This window comes from Ooceraea biroi, chromosome 5, assembly GCF_003672135.1.
Source record: "Ooceraea biroi isolate clonal line C1 chromosome 5, Obir_v5.4, whole genome shotgun sequence".
Classification (NCBI taxonomy): domain Eukaryota; kingdom Metazoa; phylum Arthropoda; class Insecta; order Hymenoptera; family Formicidae; genus Ooceraea; species Ooceraea biroi.
This window is the reverse complement of record NC_039510.1, coordinates 12,656,281-12,675,626: the sequence shown is the minus strand read 5'-3', so window position 1 is coordinate 12,675,626 and position 19,346 is coordinate 12,656,281. Positions and strand designations below refer to the sequence as shown.

The window sequence follows — 19,346 nt, the reverse complement described above, 5'->3', positions numbered from 1 at the left end:
ACGTCTTTGGCGACACCACAAGGCCGTCGGTCGCGACGCGAGTGAATTATGTCATGCAGAAAAGAAGCCGGAGCCCCCGTCGTCCAAGCCGAACCAGGGAGATCGCGCCGAGTGTCGCGCTCTCGATAAAGCACGGTCAAGCATGCGAAATCGCGACTTGCAGATGTTACAAGTATCTTGGAGAAGTACTTTGGATAAGCCTCTTTGAATAGGGTTTTTTATGCGAAGTGCTAAGGAGGCGTACTCCATTAAACTTGGTATATTTCTTTTCTGAAATGCAGTTACGGATGTAGACTCATTGTCAGCTGCAAGTATAGCGTTGCGATCAGTGTAATTTAGTAGAATAAGAGAATCAGTCACATTTGATTGTTGAAGGCAGCGGAATGAGGAAAATCGCTACGACCAAAGTGAAGCAAGCAAGCAAGCCTCAACTGTGTTTTCAGTGAAGTTCTCTTTGCTAATTGTAGTTCACTGTTCAGGGAGAATTACTGAGGTGTTAGAACTCATGTTACTGACTCATTGTCAGTGATGTTTCTCCTGATTTGATTTCAAAGAGTAGTGTTAATTTTGTGTCGAACTAATCATTCAATAATCGTCATTTTTGATCAATTGAATCCCTTTAGCGCTTTTATTCTTCTCTTCAGGTTTATATGATTGCGAGGCAGATTGTGTATAAGGATATGCGACGGTAGATTGTGATTAATTTCGTATCGCGTTGATGTATCACGTGCAACGGGACTCGCGCGAGACCCAATTTTGCGGTAACGGCGCGGCTGGATATCGCGGGGAGTTTTGCGGGCGTCAATCAATGTCTTTCATATTTTCTTGTTAGAACATGGGTCCGCGTGTGAAGTAGGCGGGTAGTAAGGCGAACTCGATGTTCCTGTCGTCGTGTGACACGTTGAAACACCTCGATCGAACCTCGCAAGAACGTAACGAGATACGAGTCGGCATTGTCATACGCACACACTGTTTATTCCAAGAGTGGCACGCGTCGGGTTTTACGAGTATAACATAAACGTATTCGCGATGTGGATGTTAAAGATCTCCATGTATCCATCTTGACAAGATTCATTCGAAGCTCACCTCATACCACTCTTAAAATAAACGACTCATCGCGCGAAACATGATGTAACTCACGTAACTCTGTTGCATCAAAGACGCGATTACAAAAGTAATTAGTGTAATAGTCGAGAAAGACATCGAAGGTCTGATAGTCAAGGCTGGGAAATAAATCCTCTGACCCTCTTTGAGCTCACATTTATGATACACCTTCGTTCTTCATTAGGCTAAACGTGGCGGCTGCCTAAAATTAAGCTGTTCGATACGTCTTCCTTCTAATGTTACGACAAGAGAAATCCAATTTGAGAAATCTGAATTTTGCATTAAAAATTTTGCATTCGCTTTTCGTTACAGCACTTCTCTGATTGAAACCATTCAATATGAAAACTGAAGTCTTATTGTCGTCCTAGTCCCACGGATAGGCATAAGTGAGTCGTGAACGTAAGTAGCTACGGGCCGCACGACGTATGTTGTTTATTGGCCGAGTGGCCACATTGAAACAGATTACTTCCTGCTCAGTGGACAAATATCCCCCCCTCCCGCTTCCCCCTAAGATCCCCGTGTGGATGAGCACGACGATGACCGCGTCATTGCGCCGCTCGCATCGCGGATCCTCCTTGTTGCGCGACCGCAATTCGCGCCTTGAGAAAACTACGAGTGGTAGTTCCAGCTCGTTGTCTCATCATAATCGGCTTATTATGCGGCCGAACAATCGCGAGGATGAACATTCCGACGGCGATCAACTTGAAACGCGGCTGTCCGATCGATCCTCCAGTGCTTTGCCCTCTTTTGCTCTCTTCGATCCCGATCTCAAAGTCCTCCTCGTAGAGCACCGCAAGAATTATCTTATTTATCGCGGAATACCTTGGTTTATTCGCGCAGTGTAATTTACGTAGAGCGATATCTCGACCGTAAAGAAACGTTCGTGACTGAGAGTTTATACCTGCTGTAAATCAGAAAGATATTTTAATAAGCCGCAAAATATGAATGTATAACGTGCAGATACGAGATATGGATATAATAATAATACGGAATATGAATGGTTAGTGATTTCGCAATTAACCCGGACTTTATAAATATTAAATGCGCGTACACACATATATGCGACAACGCGATACTTTTCGCATTTTGTCCTATTTATTTCGAAATAAATCATTCGTGTTCATTCACACTGCCCTTACTATTAAGGAACCGCTCGAGTAGCGTGGGCTCTTGGCGAAATCGAAATCGCGTTAATTTGTGTACTTTCCAACTACGCGATACACAAGTTAAGGATGCTGTGGACCAGTCCGTCGATAAATCGCAGCCCGATTCGACGAAATGCTAATTGCCGTGTATACGCCACCGCGATAAAATCGCCTGCAAAACTGTAAGTGCGCGCGACGCGGTCGAAATATTGCGCGATAAATAACCGGATAATAAAGCGGTTTCCACTTTTAACTCGTTCATAAAATATCGAAGAAACCCGAGACCGCCTAGTAATGTCAACCATCTTCGATAGAATGATTTCGGCCGAAGCACTTAATTTACATCATGTCCCGCGTTAATTAACGCGAGATACTTTCACTCGTTTCACAATGTCCCCCGTCCCGAACCGCCAAAGTGATCGATAAAACGGTGCACCGAAGGGATAAGTCTTAATCGATATAACGCTCTCCGAAAATTAATCTTATCTTGGAAAATCTTACTTAACACTGCATGAATATCGCGAAATAAATGTGAGGTAACTGCATGCGTGTGCGTTTATCGAAATAATTAATAGCGTCAGATAATATACGATATCATATATTATATAATATACGAAGGCCACATGATTACATATGCAATACGACAAAATATAAAGAACATAATGTATCATTAATTATTAATCGGAACGAATCAGTTTATCTACACATCTACAATTATTTAGAATTATAACAAAGTACTTTAAAACACGCGTGCGCTGGTGAAAAGCTTTAAATATTATACACTCTCAACTTTGCTGCGTTAAATAATTAAACATACGGAGTTTTAATCTCAGGTTTGAGTGGCTTGTTAATCGAAAATTGATGAGGAATCATCTAGACCTCGTCGGTGAGATTAAGTTTAAGCTGATCCGGATGTACAAATTGCCCAAGTTGCCGATCGGAAGCGCCGGTCGTGTCAAAGTTTTCCAAAGTTATGGAGTTGGACGTCTCACGAGCAAGCATCAAGTTCGTCCATCGGCGAGCGGAAAAACCGGCCGGACTGAAACCGGCTCGGCTATCCTGCGGGATTTCCACGAGCACGTGGTACGCGCTCCCGTCGAGCAAGTTTTTCCAGGGGTGCAAGTTTTTCCGACGCGCGTCGTACGCGCGAAGAATGGGAGATTGCGATCGTCCACGACGACGACGACGGACCTAACTAGCTAACACGAATTGGAAAAAAATTACGAGGACCCGAGGGCGGCGTGCGTGTCACAGTGGAGATATCGTCTGGGGTGGCTGGGGAACAGCCTCGACGATAAACGCAATTATTTATGGCGTACCGGATGGCTCGCACGCGTCCGCGCGTAAACCTTTCTTTATCGCGCGATCCGGGAAAGGCGCGCTCACCACGATCACTAACGGCACGCCAATCCATCGATACGCCTCTCTATTAGCTGTCAGCGAGAGCGCAAGATAAGCTTAGGGGTCCAGCGTGACGTCACGGTTGGCGCACACGGGAATTAAATATGGGAATGCAAATCGTGGCGCCGCACGAGCGAGCGAGCAGTCGCACTCAGGACAAATGACTGCGGTAAGAGCGAATGCACGCACGCATTCACGCACGCACGCACGCACGTGGATTTGCACTCAGCATGGGTTTTTTTATTTATTTTTTGAATGGAAAGTTGAAGGGTGCTGGAGGGAGGGAACGCGAAGCAGAAACCGCATGAGCGCAGTGGGTGAATGGAACCGAAGAGTGCGTCGAGTTTAAAATTTGAAATGGTTGAGAATTTATACAAGTTTCACTCGTTCCAACTCTGGTTTCGGGCCAATACATTTTGCATAACACAATCTGAAATAAACGTATGATATTCTCGAAAAAAATGATGGTCTATATACATTCGAAAATTATTATGTATCCCCGTGCAGATCCTTTCAGGTCTGATCCCACCCTTTCACTCTCCTGATCTAGTAATGTACCTCTTTGAAATGATGGAGGCTGATTCGCGGGACCTTGTTATCCCTTTCGACTTTCCCACGCTCGCAATTGCTGTCGACGACAATTCGATGCATTTTTCACGTGACCTACAATCCTTGGAGAACCTCGAGTGCACCTCGGCGGTATCTGTATGGCCGCGAAATCCGTGGGCCGGCACGTATATGCGGCCCACGGTTACACATGCCAGCCAGGCCCCGTGCATAGATAGGACACGATATTCTCACTGCTCACATCGCGAATGCACGCGAACGATTTAGTCTTTCACTAAATCGAGCTAACGTATCAGTAGACGCGCGAGTACTTCATTGCGCCTTTGGGAGTTCGTCTGCGATCGCGCGCGTCAAAACTTTGTGAAATATCCCGCCGATATATTGTACCACGGAGAAACATTTAATGGAGCATTTGTACCATAAAAGATGTATAGATTTCAAGCCGATTATATTTTATCATCCTTTTTATTATACAACGTGATGATTTAATCAGCATTATTGATTGTAGCATCGCGCGATGTAAACGCACGAGCATCCAAATTATTCACCGCAGTAATCCGCTTACATCCGAGAAGCTTATTGTTTTGCTCCTGACGAAAAAGGGGATTACAGACCTTCTTCATGATCCCACTTGATCTTATGAAAGCTTCAGACATAATAATGTGCAGTATGCTATTAAACCGCTGTGCTTCTTGCGCAAACCCGCTTCGTCGAAGGACAAGTACAGAATTGGATGTGTCCGACGAGAACTTGCTCTCGGATACCGGTACCCTGATAATCCTACTGATCGCAGACGTTCAATATTTGCCGAGGAGGCCCGCGGACAGGTCGTGCCACCTCCTTCCTCCCCCTCGTGAGGGGGTTAACAGCAACGTGCCAGACGAGATCTCTCGCGATGCGGGACACGTCGGGCGCATCGAGAGCGCGACGTTTCTTCGCGACGCCCTCGGTTTTCTTCGTGGGTCGTGACGTGTCGTCGCGACGGCATATACCGAGTGGAATAATAAATTCTATCGCCGTTTAGAGAGACTCGCGAGAGCGCGACGAGGAAGGTTGCTTCCCGGTTGGTTCGCCGCTCGTGATCCCGAATCGGAATCCGTGATTCTGCCGCGTCGTAAACGTGAACGGCGTCTGCAACAAGACCCATCGTTATCCGTCGTCCTCCTCCCCGACAATCCTGCAGCCTCCTCGCCTGCTCTGGCAATTCTCTGGTCGGTCTCGCGGATATACGAGGTCCGCGCGGCCGTTTTTCCCCGGGTGAGAAGAAACCGGAATAAAGGGAACGAGGAGGAAACGCTCGTGGATCTCTCCAGGGCGATCTCTAGTCGGACGAAAACACGGTGAGGGAATAAAACGCGCGCGCACCCGTACCGCTTTAATGAGAGAAGTAATGTGGCCGTTTGTCGTTAAACGAGGTCGGCCGCTCCTTCGTAAAGTTTTGCTCTTTCCAATGCGCCAGTAGCACGTCTCTTTGTGACCAATGAAAGGATAATCGAGCCTGGTGTACTCTTACGCAAAGTCGATTCTCGGTTGCAAGGATCCGCGATAAAGCAAATATTTTCCTTACGATTGAAGAGGAGGAGAATGTCGGAGATTGTCTGCAACGACACAAACATTTCGTTGTCAGTAATAACAGATACTTGCCGCGAGGAAACATCGAACATCGCACGCCCCATCAGATCAGAGAAAAGTAATTAAATCGAAGAACTGATCTTTCACGGTAAAGCTCCTCTTACTTGAGGAATTCGTACCCAGACGCTTATAATTTTCTACTGAAATATCTCTTTTTTATTGCACTCGCGGATGCCTCGGCGAGAAAACACGCGTCGCGCAGCTATAAACGCGCGGCCGATGAAAATATCATCGTCGAGCTTCGCCGAGAAAGTTTCCGTGCGGGAACGTCGTTTTCTTCGACGCAGAAGTCGACTAGAGACTTATCTATTATGCATCAAAGGCACTTTAGACATAGACTAGTCTAGACTTAGGACACTTCTGCGCCGGGTGAACAGCCTTTTGTTTGACTTTGCGCTCGCCGCACTTGAACGTTTCTCCGACGAGACGGCAGACGGATGGATTACGATCGATCGGGGCGCGATCGGAGCGAAATCATAATATTTCACGCCCATTTTCCATCGGTGACGACGGGCGTTACGTGCATTACATAAACGCAAATGCATTCTGCGCGCGCGAGCGCAAATATACGGCCGAGCGGTTGTCGGCGGACAGCGCGAGAGCTATTGCGTATACGCACAGGACATGCTGGCGCCGCCTGTGACATTCTCCACTTTCCATCCCTGTGGGGCTCCCCCCCTGGACCCCCCGTGGTCCCCTGCGCCGTCCTTTTCCTTCTACTTAGCCTTCTCGGGCGCGGGAGTGCACCGTCTCGGAAACTCGGTGTGAGCTCGAGAAAACCCGTAACCCGTAATTATTACACGTCAGTTGATGATGGAGTAACGTCTGTTTTATCCCCCCCTCCGCGCTTGCTGCTCCGTGCAAACTGGAAGGCCAACTTGCCGCTTTTACCTCGCTCTAAATTTGGCAAGTTGCTCGGAAGAGTCTTGTCTGAAGCCAAACAATATCGCGATGAAGGGCACGGAGAAAGGGCTCATAAATATGTACGAGCAAAAATGAAAAGTATTATCTCTGTAACATAATTCTTTTGAAACACATTGTCTAAAACACACAGGAAGAAATGATACCGAACATGAAGGAACATGTGAGTGCAATTTATATTTGCACAGTAACGTAACGTGTAAGCGACGTCACGCGGATTTCACGCAACTGTCTACGGGAATCATTTATCTTGATTTTATGGAATTACGAGGGGGTATCGAGACTATTACGGGTCGCCCGTCAGTTACAATATAAATATTCGCAATCACCGTATCATCGGTCATCCGCAACCTTCGCGACCCGCAACGTTGGAAAGCACGTGGCCCGTTATCGGAGATGCCTCCTCCGCGACATCGATGATGAGGAGAGCGTGCGGTTTAAGATTCGCGTCGGATGCTGCGATGAGAGAAAGACACGCGACAGGAAAAACGCAAGGCCGCCGACGCGACGCGCCAAAATCAGGTTCCGTAGGCGTAACGGTAGGCCGCTGCACTCGATCTCTCGCGACAACCTGTACCGGCGGACACGTCGATCGACGGTCCTATAAATAAGGCCGCTTATTTGCTACGAGATAAATCTCCCGGTAACGATTTGTCACAGCGCGAGTGCGAGAGCGCGGCTGCGATACGCGCGAAAATCCTTCGCATGGACCGCCGACGTATCGGCGAGATATCGACCACGGTGAAATCGCGTCGTCACTGGTTCTCGCCGGAAAAATCGCGAGCCACTTTTGCCGTTTTCTATATGCGCGGACGACAGCGACAAATTAGTTGGCCGTATATCAATAGATAAATGTTTCATTAATGTATTAATAATTTTCGCGTTTTCAGACGGTCTTTCGTTCGATGAAATGCTTGATAGAAATGTTTCATTTCGCAAGTCAGTAATACGAATGTGTTCGGTTCAATGAAAGAAACGCGCGTTCGAGCGAACAAGTTAATCGAATTACTAAACCGTATTTTTCTCGTTTTTCAATTCTTTTTTTAATTTAAATAAATTTCAAATGAAATAGAAAAAAGTTGCGAAGATAAAGGAAATATTGAAAAAGGCGGAGTATATTTTGCATGTAAAATGTAGCGTGTATTTTAAGATTGAATTAAATAACGGTGAAGGAATGGTCGGAAGATAAGCGGCGGATTCTAATAAAGCGTAGAACTTTGCAAGCTGGTGAGAAAAAAATGCTCGGAGGGGGGAATGTGCCTCGGTGCAAATCGATATGAAAACGACAGACGGAACTGGCAAACATGGGGAGACGGGAAAGGCCTCACGTAGTTCGCCACTTCAAGCAACATCGTAAATACGATACGACCATGTTGGCGGCTGTGTATGAAATTCCCGACACCTGCGGCCAGCTGTCAGAAGTAATCTCAGACGCGAACCCGAAAACTTTTACTAGCGTGGCGAGTACATCCCGCTGCCGTTCGCTTCTATCTGAACAAAACGAGAAGCACACAAGCCGGCAGAAATAATCCCTCTGCGAGAAATTTCCTGATGAGGAACTCCTCGCTACGAGCCGCGCGATGATGGCGCTAGGCTGTCGTGTATCACGCTCCGTTCATCGTCTCTCGCGCATATCCGAAGAACTTTCGAAAGCCGAACGGTTAGGTGATGAGTTATCTTTTGAGACGCAATTTTGAAAATTTAATTGAGTTGTGAATATACGATACCAGTAATTAATTTTCTATAATTTGCGTAGGAGGAGAATGTTGCAAAAGTCTGGTTGCACTTCTTGCAAACTTTTACGCAACGTTAAATGTATTGATGATTAAATTTGAGGGAGGAAAATTGTGTAAGAAACTGAAAGAAAGTAAAACGTAAGAGGGCTCGTTATCAAGATTAAAATCAGCGATGTTAGGATACCCTGCATACTGATTTGCGAGCACACCTCTCGCACACCTTTCCCTGCGCCGGCACTTTGGTAGAAACCGTATAAGCATGGTTACGTGGGCAGTAGCTAATAACTGACGTTCTATTAATAGAAAGCGCATGGGGGCGTACTCCCTTTTCCACGGACTAAAACGAATGAGCGAACGATCGATCGATCGATGGATCGATCGTTCATTCGCTCGGAGCCGGTCCTCGTGCACGATCGCACTTACTCTGCGTAGGTGGACTGCATTTTTCGCGACCAGCATTGACTGCTCGTCTCGCGCTACTACATTAACAGTGCTAATCTTGGATTCATTCATGCTCGATCATTGATTGACTCGACTGTTATCTCGTAATAGCGGGAGAGTGGCCATTATCACGGTTCCCGTCAGCTTTGCATTCAATCAGGTCAAAGGGTGGGACGAAATTGGAATAATCTGTATACCGTTACATTGAAATGAATGTCTTGTAAAAACCTACGCACGGTGAGTCCCGGAATCATCATATACAATATTTAATGCTCAATTCTTCTGAAAAAAATTTCTACTAAAATGAGCAGCCTTTCAGTGTTCCATGTTAATCCCAGACTTGAATCAAATCAGAGGTAATTCCCACTGGAGTCTAATCAAACGAAGTCAACTCTGTCAAGCGCTATTTGTTTCCAACAGGTTTCAAAAACAGGGAGAGGATAGAGATAAGGAAATCAGCTTCCTCGATTAAGAGTGACGGCAGCGTGAGAGTACTCCAAGCATATTCCGCACTTCAGCATTTTCTTTCTCCGTCTTCCCCTCTCTTTTTCTTTCTCTCTCTATCTTTCTTGCAAAAATGGTACTCATATATTAACCACTTAGGTTAACCACTTAACTTATTGTCAATCGCGAGATACAGATAAGACTAGGACCGGTCCAGCACTGGCAAACTAGTATGCCAATACTCTCCCAGTACTCCTTTCGATACCTGATGATAACGCGGAACCCGCGGGCGTAGACCCGCGCTCATAGAACGAGCGTATCGAGGTACACGCGAGAACACGACGAACAGTCCCCGCAGACGACATCTCCTTACGCGCATCTCCAAGACTCGTCGATCGAGATAACCGGTAGTGGCCGGTACCGGTCGCTCTATTTCGCTGCTGCTCGCTCTCCTACGCGAACTGGTTTTCCGCTCGCCTATCTCGCCCGCTCGCGCGAGAACCGGCGGGAACGCGCGTCGCCGTTTCTGGTTCCGATCGCGCGCGCGGGTACCACTCGTCGTTAAATTACGTACGTCGTACGTACAAATATTATTAATGACAGGTGCGTTGGAATACGATTTCGTGAGACAGGTAATCGCGTCTCTGCTCGATGACACGCTCCTCCCCGTTTCTTTTTCCTCTCCTTTTTTTTCTGCCTCTGTCCGATATATCGAGCGTCATTTCCTGCTTGTAATGAAGTTATGCGCGCTTATCGGCTAGAGAAAGTGCCGCAAAAAAGGATCCCATCAGCCCGGGAAGCGCCGTTAGTCTCATCGGAGAGCCTATAATTTGTATATCATATATATGCAAGCCATCCCGAACAGTCTCGTGCTGGAACGAGTGCACTAACGTGGCGTAACAAGCGCGAGCGTCGGGCACGCTTCGCGCTCGCGCTCGCCATTCGATCCCGTCGGGAGTAATGAATCGTGCGAAACGCGTCGTGCCCGAGCACATAACGCACCGGCAATGATTTTCAAAAGTAATCTCGTCATCCGATCCCACGCGCCGGTAATTTAATCGGACGTAATGACCTCGCGGCGGGTCGCGAGATCCATTCCGCTCTGGTGCTCGATGAAGCATCGCGGCAAAGTATCGTGCCGTAGGCTTCGTCCAGGCTGCACTTCAATCGAGGCATCTCGGAGGTACTTGGCGACTGAGGTCCCCGTGTTTAAATCGTGCAGGAGGAGGGCCCGCTAAGAGGAGGGTCATTGGCTCTTGTGGCGCTTTAATCATGTCGTATCGTGAGTCGGCGATTCGACGTTTTCGGCTGGGCCCGGTTAACGAGCTGCACGTAGGCGCACGATTTACTTCGACGAAGATGGGACGTTCTCCACCGTGTGAAGAGCACCAACGAGACGCGCCGTTATTTTTTCCCGTTTCTCATTCCGCGATCTGTGTCGCGGAATGAGGGGACAAACCGGCCCGGCGCGGACCTCGTTTGATGCGAGTCGTGAAAATGGATCGGCGTCTTTAAGAGGAAGACGTGCCATATGTTAGCTAGTTTGGCGACCTGCCAGGACATTATGCCAGAATTCCCCCCCGGATGAAGGAGGTAGTGCATTGCACCCCCTTCAAGGCTCGTGTTATGTCTGTGGCGTCGTTGCGCGTCAAAGAGCGCGTCGACGTCCTGCGACTCGGCTCGCGAAACCGCTCGTCGCCACGGTCTTCTTCCTCTGTTTGCTCGTTCTCTTTCCATTCACTGCACGCTTCGCATTTATTCCCGGTTCGCGTGCGAAAAGCGTGGCGGATGAGAGGCGTCTCGCTGACTTTTGACTCTGCGCGAACTTTCCACTGAAATGCGCCCTGAAGGCGCTTTGATTCTTCGTACGCACTGCGTTATGCGTACAAAATTTAGAAAGCAAATCTTGCAATTGTTTGCTTGCTGCATTCTTTTTGAAAAAGAGACAAACGCCAGTAATTCTTTTTTTATGTACAATATATGTAAATGGATATAATAATACTAATTTCAGTATCGGTTAATTGTGATTTAAATTGTAACGTGTTTGTCTTTAATTTTTATTTGAAACAGAGATAGCTAAATTCTATATAAAATTGATGGACGTTGATAAGACCGACCTTAAATGGAGCAAACTAACTTTAGAAGTATAATTAGAATAGTCATTAAAAGACGGCTACGAGTCCTAAACTTGCTTCGAGTTTTAAATAGGACAACATGGGCTCAGTGTAGAGCTGTAGACACTGACAGGCTCATTAGGCTCTGATGTGTCAGCCTAAAGCGTAAAATCGTGATTACCGCGTCAAAAAGTGACAATCATACGCAGTAATATTTTTTATCGATTGAAAGGAGATCGAAACAAGAAGTTTTCTCCATGTATCTTTATACTCTATCCTTCAATTTTGATTTCTATGCTGCTCAGAAATCATTATTATCAAGAAAACAATTGCAAACTGTGGATTTTATTATCGAGTATAAATTTTTATTGTATTCTATCGTATTAACATTGATGATAATCGTAGTAGTTTTAACTTCACTATGACAAGCAGAATTTCCGGCATGTTGATTAGTCATTTGTTACTGTTAACAGTTTCAATTGAACATTTTGTATTTATGAATGAAATACATAAATTCTTAGTCTTTTAAAATTGTATGGTGTTAATATGGTAACTGTGGCCGTCTTAGAGAGGACGAGATGCCCTAGACAGTAATTGGAGGCAGGTTTGCGACGAAAATACATACCGTGCTCCAACAACGACTTGCTGCCGCGCCACGTCGAAAAGCAGCTGAGAATAAGTTGTGACTCCCTCCTGTCGAAACATATTGGTGTACGCTAAATCTGTAACACATGAAAAGATACGGATTACCCAAGTGAGTTCAAGTACATTGTCGATAGCGAAAACGTTCCCGGGATCAATAAGAACTCTACTGCAGATGAATCTTGGAAGATTTATTATACATATGTTTAACGTATCGCGTATTTCTATGGTGACGACATATTAATCAAAATACCTCAGTTTTTTCTGTCGCATGGGGTGAAAAGCCCATAATGAAGGTGTCTATGGTTTGATAGAAGAAAGAAATAAGAAATATCACCACAATAGCATTTAGATAGTCACGAACTTTCGATCCTCAAGCAGGGAGGCGGGAACCGGTGTGCGGCAGGTGCGAAAAGCCGGCGCGAGGTGTCATAATTACCGAATCGAGCGTGTCGAAAGCGGTTTTCTTTTTCCTCTCGCGTGTTTGTCGGTAGCAACTCGTAATTCAATCTAGACCAACACGACCTAGACATAGGCGCCGCCGGAATTTTTCTTGGGGGGCTTTTTGGAGAGCAATCATAAAATTCTAATAGGAAAAATCTATCGAAGATACAAAATTGACGGGTATTATATTCGCAATACAACCGAAGGAAGTGTTGCCTAGTATAGAATTTTCAATAAGCACGGCGTGGCAGTCAACGTGCTGAAGAACTAACGAGCACTTCACATAAAAGCGATAACGGAGAACGTATATCTCCTAAAGAAGTCCTGGACATCGTGTGTCAAGCGCGTGCAAATCCTCGAAACGAGGACCACCCTGTGCGACGACAATTGGCGGCTCGCGCGCGTGTACAGCAGGATTTGCCTCGGTTCGCCTTTGTATCTTTTCACTGGCTCCGCGAGTCGGATGCGAAGAGGCGACTTTACGTTCTCCGCGATGTCGCCATAATATCCCATACGCACCTCACACACGTATTCGGCATACACGTGCACTTTGTGTCGTGGCATAACGATCGACTTACACGATCGTCTCATAAAGAAGGCTTCGATCTTCATGTCAGCGAACAGACGCAAAGTGACGCAAGAATATGAGGATGCTGAGAGCTGAGAGAGAGAAAGAGAGAGACAGGAAAACTTGCGAAGAGCGTGCCGTTCGTTCTTCCGTTCTTCGTTAACGATCCTGTGAAATTCTTTCTTTCCTCTTCAGCCTCGCCTCCTTGCTCCTCTGGTCATCTCTCGTTCTTCATCATCCTTCCTTTTGCCTGTTTTGTTCTCTTCTGCTTCCACTTGTCTATTCCCGCTATTTTCACTGATTACGCCCTGCATTTTCCATCTTTGTGAAAGCGCGACTTTTTGCGATACATTCTCGACAAGATTTAGCTAGCGCAGGTACGTTTTGAAAGCCAATGGGAAGTCTTTTCGAGGGTGAAATCGGTCGCGTCAATCTTGGGTAATTTTTCATCTATCAATGGCGACTCCGGTACGGAAGAGACACCGGTTTAATGAGTTTACGATACGATTATCTCCGAAGGAATTAGCTTCTGAATCAGGTCGATTTCAATTAGAGCGCAGCGCGCATTGTGGCGTTACTCGCGACCTTACAATTTCGTTCCATTATTCACCCGTCGTTGAGTAAAGCAATCCCGCCGTTCGATATCACTTTGCGCCGTGAAACGATGAATGATGAGAGATATCAATTACTCGACGCCCATCATTTATGATGAGCACCGTGCTTGATCCTTCAAGGGGTGACTTCTGCGATCTCGCCTCCACTTTATCAATTTTCCGTCGCGCGCGCTGGCGGGGATAATACGCTCCGGGACGAAATTGCATCGTTGCCGAGGATGGAGCGTGATCGTGGCGTGCCGTGCTTGTACTACCTTAAAGTAATCCGCGTACGTCTTGCAGTCGGCCACGCCACCGTGAATGCGGACCACCGGGTCGGCTATGTTAATACGGATAATTGCGTTATGCGAACTCGCCCTCTTCTACCCTCCGCCGTCAGGAACCACGTGTGCGGCCAGGGACGCAATTGGACACAGGTACAATGCTCCGCTTCACTGCAGCATGCGATGAACAGAGGGTCGTTATTTTTAACGATTAAGATGTAATAAATCAAATATTTGAGGCTTTGAAAAGAAGATAATGGTGTGATTGAGAAGATGATTGAACTTTTGCTGACGATGAGATCGTTTTGAGAGAGAGAGAGAGAGAGAGAGAGAAAGTGCTAATAAAATAAATAAAAGTTCATCAAATTGATTCTTAGAAGAATGCGTATCTTTAATTGATTTATTTATTATACATTATTTGTTCGTACGTAATAGAAACGAAAACGCTAGACGAGAAGAACTTTGTTCATAAGATGAAATAAACGGATATGGAATAAACAGTATAATTAGTGCATCTACGACCGACTCAGACTTTATAATAACCAATAAAGATTAAGAACCGGATATTTCGCCCGTGGAATGCTCTCCTTTGAACAGTAATTAAAACTTATGCATCGTTAATGAAGGCCATACGAGCCAATTGTGCCGATCGACACGCCTTATTGGGTTCATTTCATTCTCCTCCCGATGAGCGGATTAAGCGTCGTGCTTAATGCCACCTACACGCGCGCGATCTCGAGAGACTTACCGAGATTCCGCAGTGGTTTTCGATGGTGACGCAGATTACACGGGAGATATATATAAGTCGCCACAAAACCAGCGATAAATTATGAAATCTGATAAAATTCCTCGCTAGGAGCGAGAATGCGTGCCTGCACGTATACGTGCTCCTGCGAAGGGGTGCAATGGATAGACAGGGATGAGAGAGACAAGCGGGCGATGGAGAACAAGCGGACCGAGCGTGTTCATGCACGCGTATGCAATTTCGTGCATGCCTGATGCGTCTAATTACTTACTCGGTCAGAGATCAAAGACGAGTCACGCGCATATTAACGTCTGTTAGCATCGTGGACTTCAAAGGACGAGGTAATGGTGCAAGCTGGTCGGGATCCTGTCGTACGAGATCGCGCTCCGTCGCTCGGCTACTTGAAATTTCCGAGATTTCTCCGATTTCTTGTTGATCGTGTACGCGTACACGCGTTTTCCATGGCGCGTAGTTCAAATAGACTTGTCCGCTTATCTAAATCGGGATACGTCCGCTTATGCGAGAGAGAAAGGAAAACGAGAAGGATCGATCGCGCCGATGAAGCTTGGGTGGTCGGTAAGAAGTTGAACGACGGTATGGGAGCGTAACGTTATAACACCGAGAGAGGTACGCTGATTGGCAGAGTATTAATATTAATTGGTCTTCGTAGCTTTTATCGGTACGCGATCTCTTAATTGCGCTCGTGGAGCTGTGTGTCGGAGCGGCCGAGTTGGCTCGCTGGCCACGTCTGGCCGTCTAAGCCGTTATTTAGCTTCGATACAGCTTACGTCAGCGAGCTGACCTTTTTATAAACCGTGATGATGCACGGTCCCGGACGAATCGATTACGCTTGCTACATAACGACCCAGGAAGATTAGATAAAGGAAGATGAGCTGCTCGTGGGACAACAATGTAAAGTGCCGTACGCTATTTTTAACGTCTCTCGATGAAAATAGCGACTACTATTAACCTTCCTCTATTGATGGGACGTCACGTCCGTGTTCCGTCCAGCCTTCGTCGTGAGTAAAAGCTCATAAGATGCTTGGAGGTGGATGAAAGTTTCTGCTCTGACTTTGCAGCGATCTTCGTTATGTAGCTAGTCTGGTATATGCTTTATATATACCGTAAATGTATTATAATTACATCTTCCGTATAATTGCGTCGATGCTCTCAGATACTTGCCTGCTTTCTATGTTATAAGAATCGCTGTCTGCACATTTACGCAGACGGTGTTTCGGATAACAGATAACAGATAGCAGAACTTGCTCAGGTATTATGGTATAAAGAATGATTCTTTGCTGTAGTAAATAGCAAAGCGTGTGAAATTACGTTCCATAAATCCCCCAATTTTAACAAAGTTTTGTATACGAATGTATATGAACATCATATATATGGGAATATACGTCGCGTAAACTACTACTGTCCCAAAAGCTTAACAAAATTTATGATACCCGGAGGATTAATATACGCCGGTCTCCCGGTCTCCAACCGAATCCCCGTCGCAAGGGGTAATTCGGACGACTAAGATGGATTGTGTCGCGAACACAATCGCCCCCTTATAAATCTTTTAACTTTTAATGAATCTCCTTAAATGAGGTCGCATCTAGACCCCATCGCTTATCGGAAACGTGGTAGCTAAGCTGTCGGGATTAATGGCAGTTGACTAGGTCACGTACATCGCTCTTCCGAAATTTCCTCCGCATGGACGCGGAATTTGGGCGGTTCTCACGCGGACTGGCGTCGCGTGTGCATTATCAGATCGTCACGCAATCGATGTGTACGAGCTTGATGTTCGCGCACGTGGATAATGGGGGACGCACGCGGACGGCTGTTTAAACCGCACTTGGTTGCGACCACGTGGGTGGCACCGACTTTGCGTCCCGCGATAATCCCCGTCGATTTCCCCCTGACCTCCTCGCCCACCCCGTTCTCCTCCAGCACCACCACTTGTCACCCTTTTTTCTCTCGCTCGAAATTGCCCTCTGCAAATAAGGACGCGTCGATAGCTTGGGCCCGCTCGCTTGCATAATGCCTGCGCGCGTGCAACCGTACGCGCCTCCAGGTCTTCCCTCTCTCCCTTCCCCTCCGGTCACCCCTTTAAACGTTCGAACCGCCTGCTCTTCGTCGCGGAATTTTTCCCTCGAGTTCACGCTGGTGGAGCAACACGTGGGTGGTTCACAGGCAACCGATAATTTTCGAAATTGGCCGCGAAGAGGCGGCAAAATGTGAAATCGCGCGTAAGTCGTCGCTGCGAAGCTCAGCTCGGCCAAGACGACGATTTAGCACGTAAAGCGTGTCGCGAAGAAAAAAGGAGCGGCAGTCGGAGAGAAAAAAGGAGTGGCAGTCGGAGAAAAAAAGGAAAGAGAGGCAGAGAGACTCTCGATTTTAATTTCTTTCAGACAAGCAGAAGATATTCTTCTTGCGGAAATCGTTTGATGAAATCTGTAGGTCAACGCGCAAGGAGAACGACCGACAAACGGCGTGACTACATGTGCACCTTCTACTTAGCTGCAAACGAGCTGCCAGAGGTTTTACGATCATCCGTAATAAATTAGATGATTAACGAAACGAGGTGCTGAAATTTACGGCCGCCGCGCTCATAAAAATCGAGCGATATCGCGTGGTCATTGCCATTGGCTCGAGACAACGTGGAAAACCGTCGCGAAAAGTCGCCAATCCAATCGCATTCGATTTACCGTGCACAACTTCGAGACGCGAGACGGCCTTACGTTATGACCATGCGCGTATCGCACGCAGGAGAATTTTAATTGATAGCCGACTGCGTATGTAGCGTGCCGACACGCGTATCGACGCGAGACGCGACGCGAAGAGGACAACGTGTTCGACGAAGAAGAGGATGGTACCGTGCGCACTCAGCGCAACGTTTGCGCACGTTTTGCGTTTATCTGCAGCAGAGATATGTCTCTCTTAATCGCGCGCAGATAAGACGATGGTGTTTACTCGTGAGTGCCGCACCGCTTGGCTTCTTACGTTCCCCTTGCGACGTTTATAACGCGACGTTTTCGCGAGAGTCGTCTCGTTCAATTTATCTCGGCTCCTCGAGAGGGTGACGGACGATTCGCGCGGACCGCACACCGTGGGTTCATTCTGACACACTGTACGTGCAAGGAAATGCCTCACAATTTCACCAACGAGTCCCCTTTGACAAATTTGCAATCGGAATTTTGGTGGAATTAACGTTGAACAGTCGCTCGATTCTCATCTAATGATAGTCTGCACACTTTTGCGCCGCGTTTTGGCCTTGTTTAGGGAAATTTATTAAAAGTTAAAACATTCATAAGAGGCTGATTGTGCAAATATGACGGACAGGATGCAACGCACGGTGCAATAAGAGGAAGCGAGAAGCTCGTGATTCATAACTGATCATAAACCACCTCGGCGCGAAAAATTCCACGTACAAGCTTGGAAATTTCGTTGCGCGTCACATGCGCGCGTGTTTTATAAAACATTCAATATCCGGGATAATCGTATTACGTCTGAATTTCCTCTCTCCACCTATGACTCAATCTCCGATAGCGAGAAAAGCGAATCGCGCGATCGTCCTTCCAAAGAGCATCGTCCAGTCGACGTGCTGGCGAATACTTTCTAAGCAGCCGCTTCCGCATTTCCGAAGCGGCTCAAAGAAATCTCTCTTGAACGATGATCTTCTCAATATCCTTGTTTCTGGCCGAAACGACCTCGTCACGTTTTCCGCGAGATTTACCGAGATACCGTAAACTTTAGCTTTAATGAGACAAGCCCTAGGATCTTTGGAACACGGTGCACTAAGAACGTGTGCAAGATGCTATCCGACTATTAAGAGAGAATATTCTCTCAAATTTAAATTACAGCGATTTTATGCATAAACGCGCGGTAATGACGCAATAAATCCTCTCATGACGTTATAAAGAGATTTATAATACGTGCCGATTTGCTGTACTATTATTTCCTTTAAATAGCAAACAAAACATACAATTCTGTACATAAAACATCGATAATTATACTTCTATAATATAAAGTGTGTTTAACAAATAAGTTTTCTCTCGACTCTCCGAAAAAGATTTATGTCGCAGTCTCTCTGAAAGTAGACTGTATATCCATGGATCATTATGAACTTGTTAAGAGTCTATAAAGAAAATTGTAAACAACGTGATATATATGAGTAAAAAATGCAAAAAATGCAGATTGGTTGGATTCGCTTGAACATTTCGTTTCTGATCCTGCTGAGATTACGTGATCAACTATTAAGCCGATTCTCACTTGAGACGGCTCAAGGTTCGCATCGCCGAAAGTGCGAATAACACTCGTAGGAGAAACGTGCGTTATCCCCCTTTAATCTCTTTTTGAAGCGATTCGTGCGTGAGTTACGCCAGCCGATCCTCGTCTCTGATGTGGTATCCACCTATCTAAAAACGATGAAGGCCAACGGTCTCTGGACCGTCTGAACGCTCTTGAAATCAGAAACACCGCAGATAAATATAGACAAAGTGCTCGGTATTTCTGTATGGCAAGATTGAGTTCCGCGTTGCGACAGTCTATCAAGTCACAAGAGATGTTTGTCGTAC

The 19,346-nt window shown here is 46.4% G+C and overlaps 1 protein-coding gene across 1 annotated transcript in view; it reads right to left on the bottom strand.

Moving 5' to 3' along the window:
• Window positions 1-19,346, bottom strand: part of LOC105281015 (semaphorin-5A) — a 91,565-nt gene that overhangs the window by 12,435 nt on the left and 59,784 nt on the right. The window contains exon 3 of the mRNA XM_011341929.3: window positions 12,131-12,227. Within this exon, the coding sequence (XP_011340231.2) occupies window positions 12,131-12,227 (97 nt within the window). The remainder of the gene's footprint in view (window positions 1-12,130; window positions 12,228-19,346) is intronic.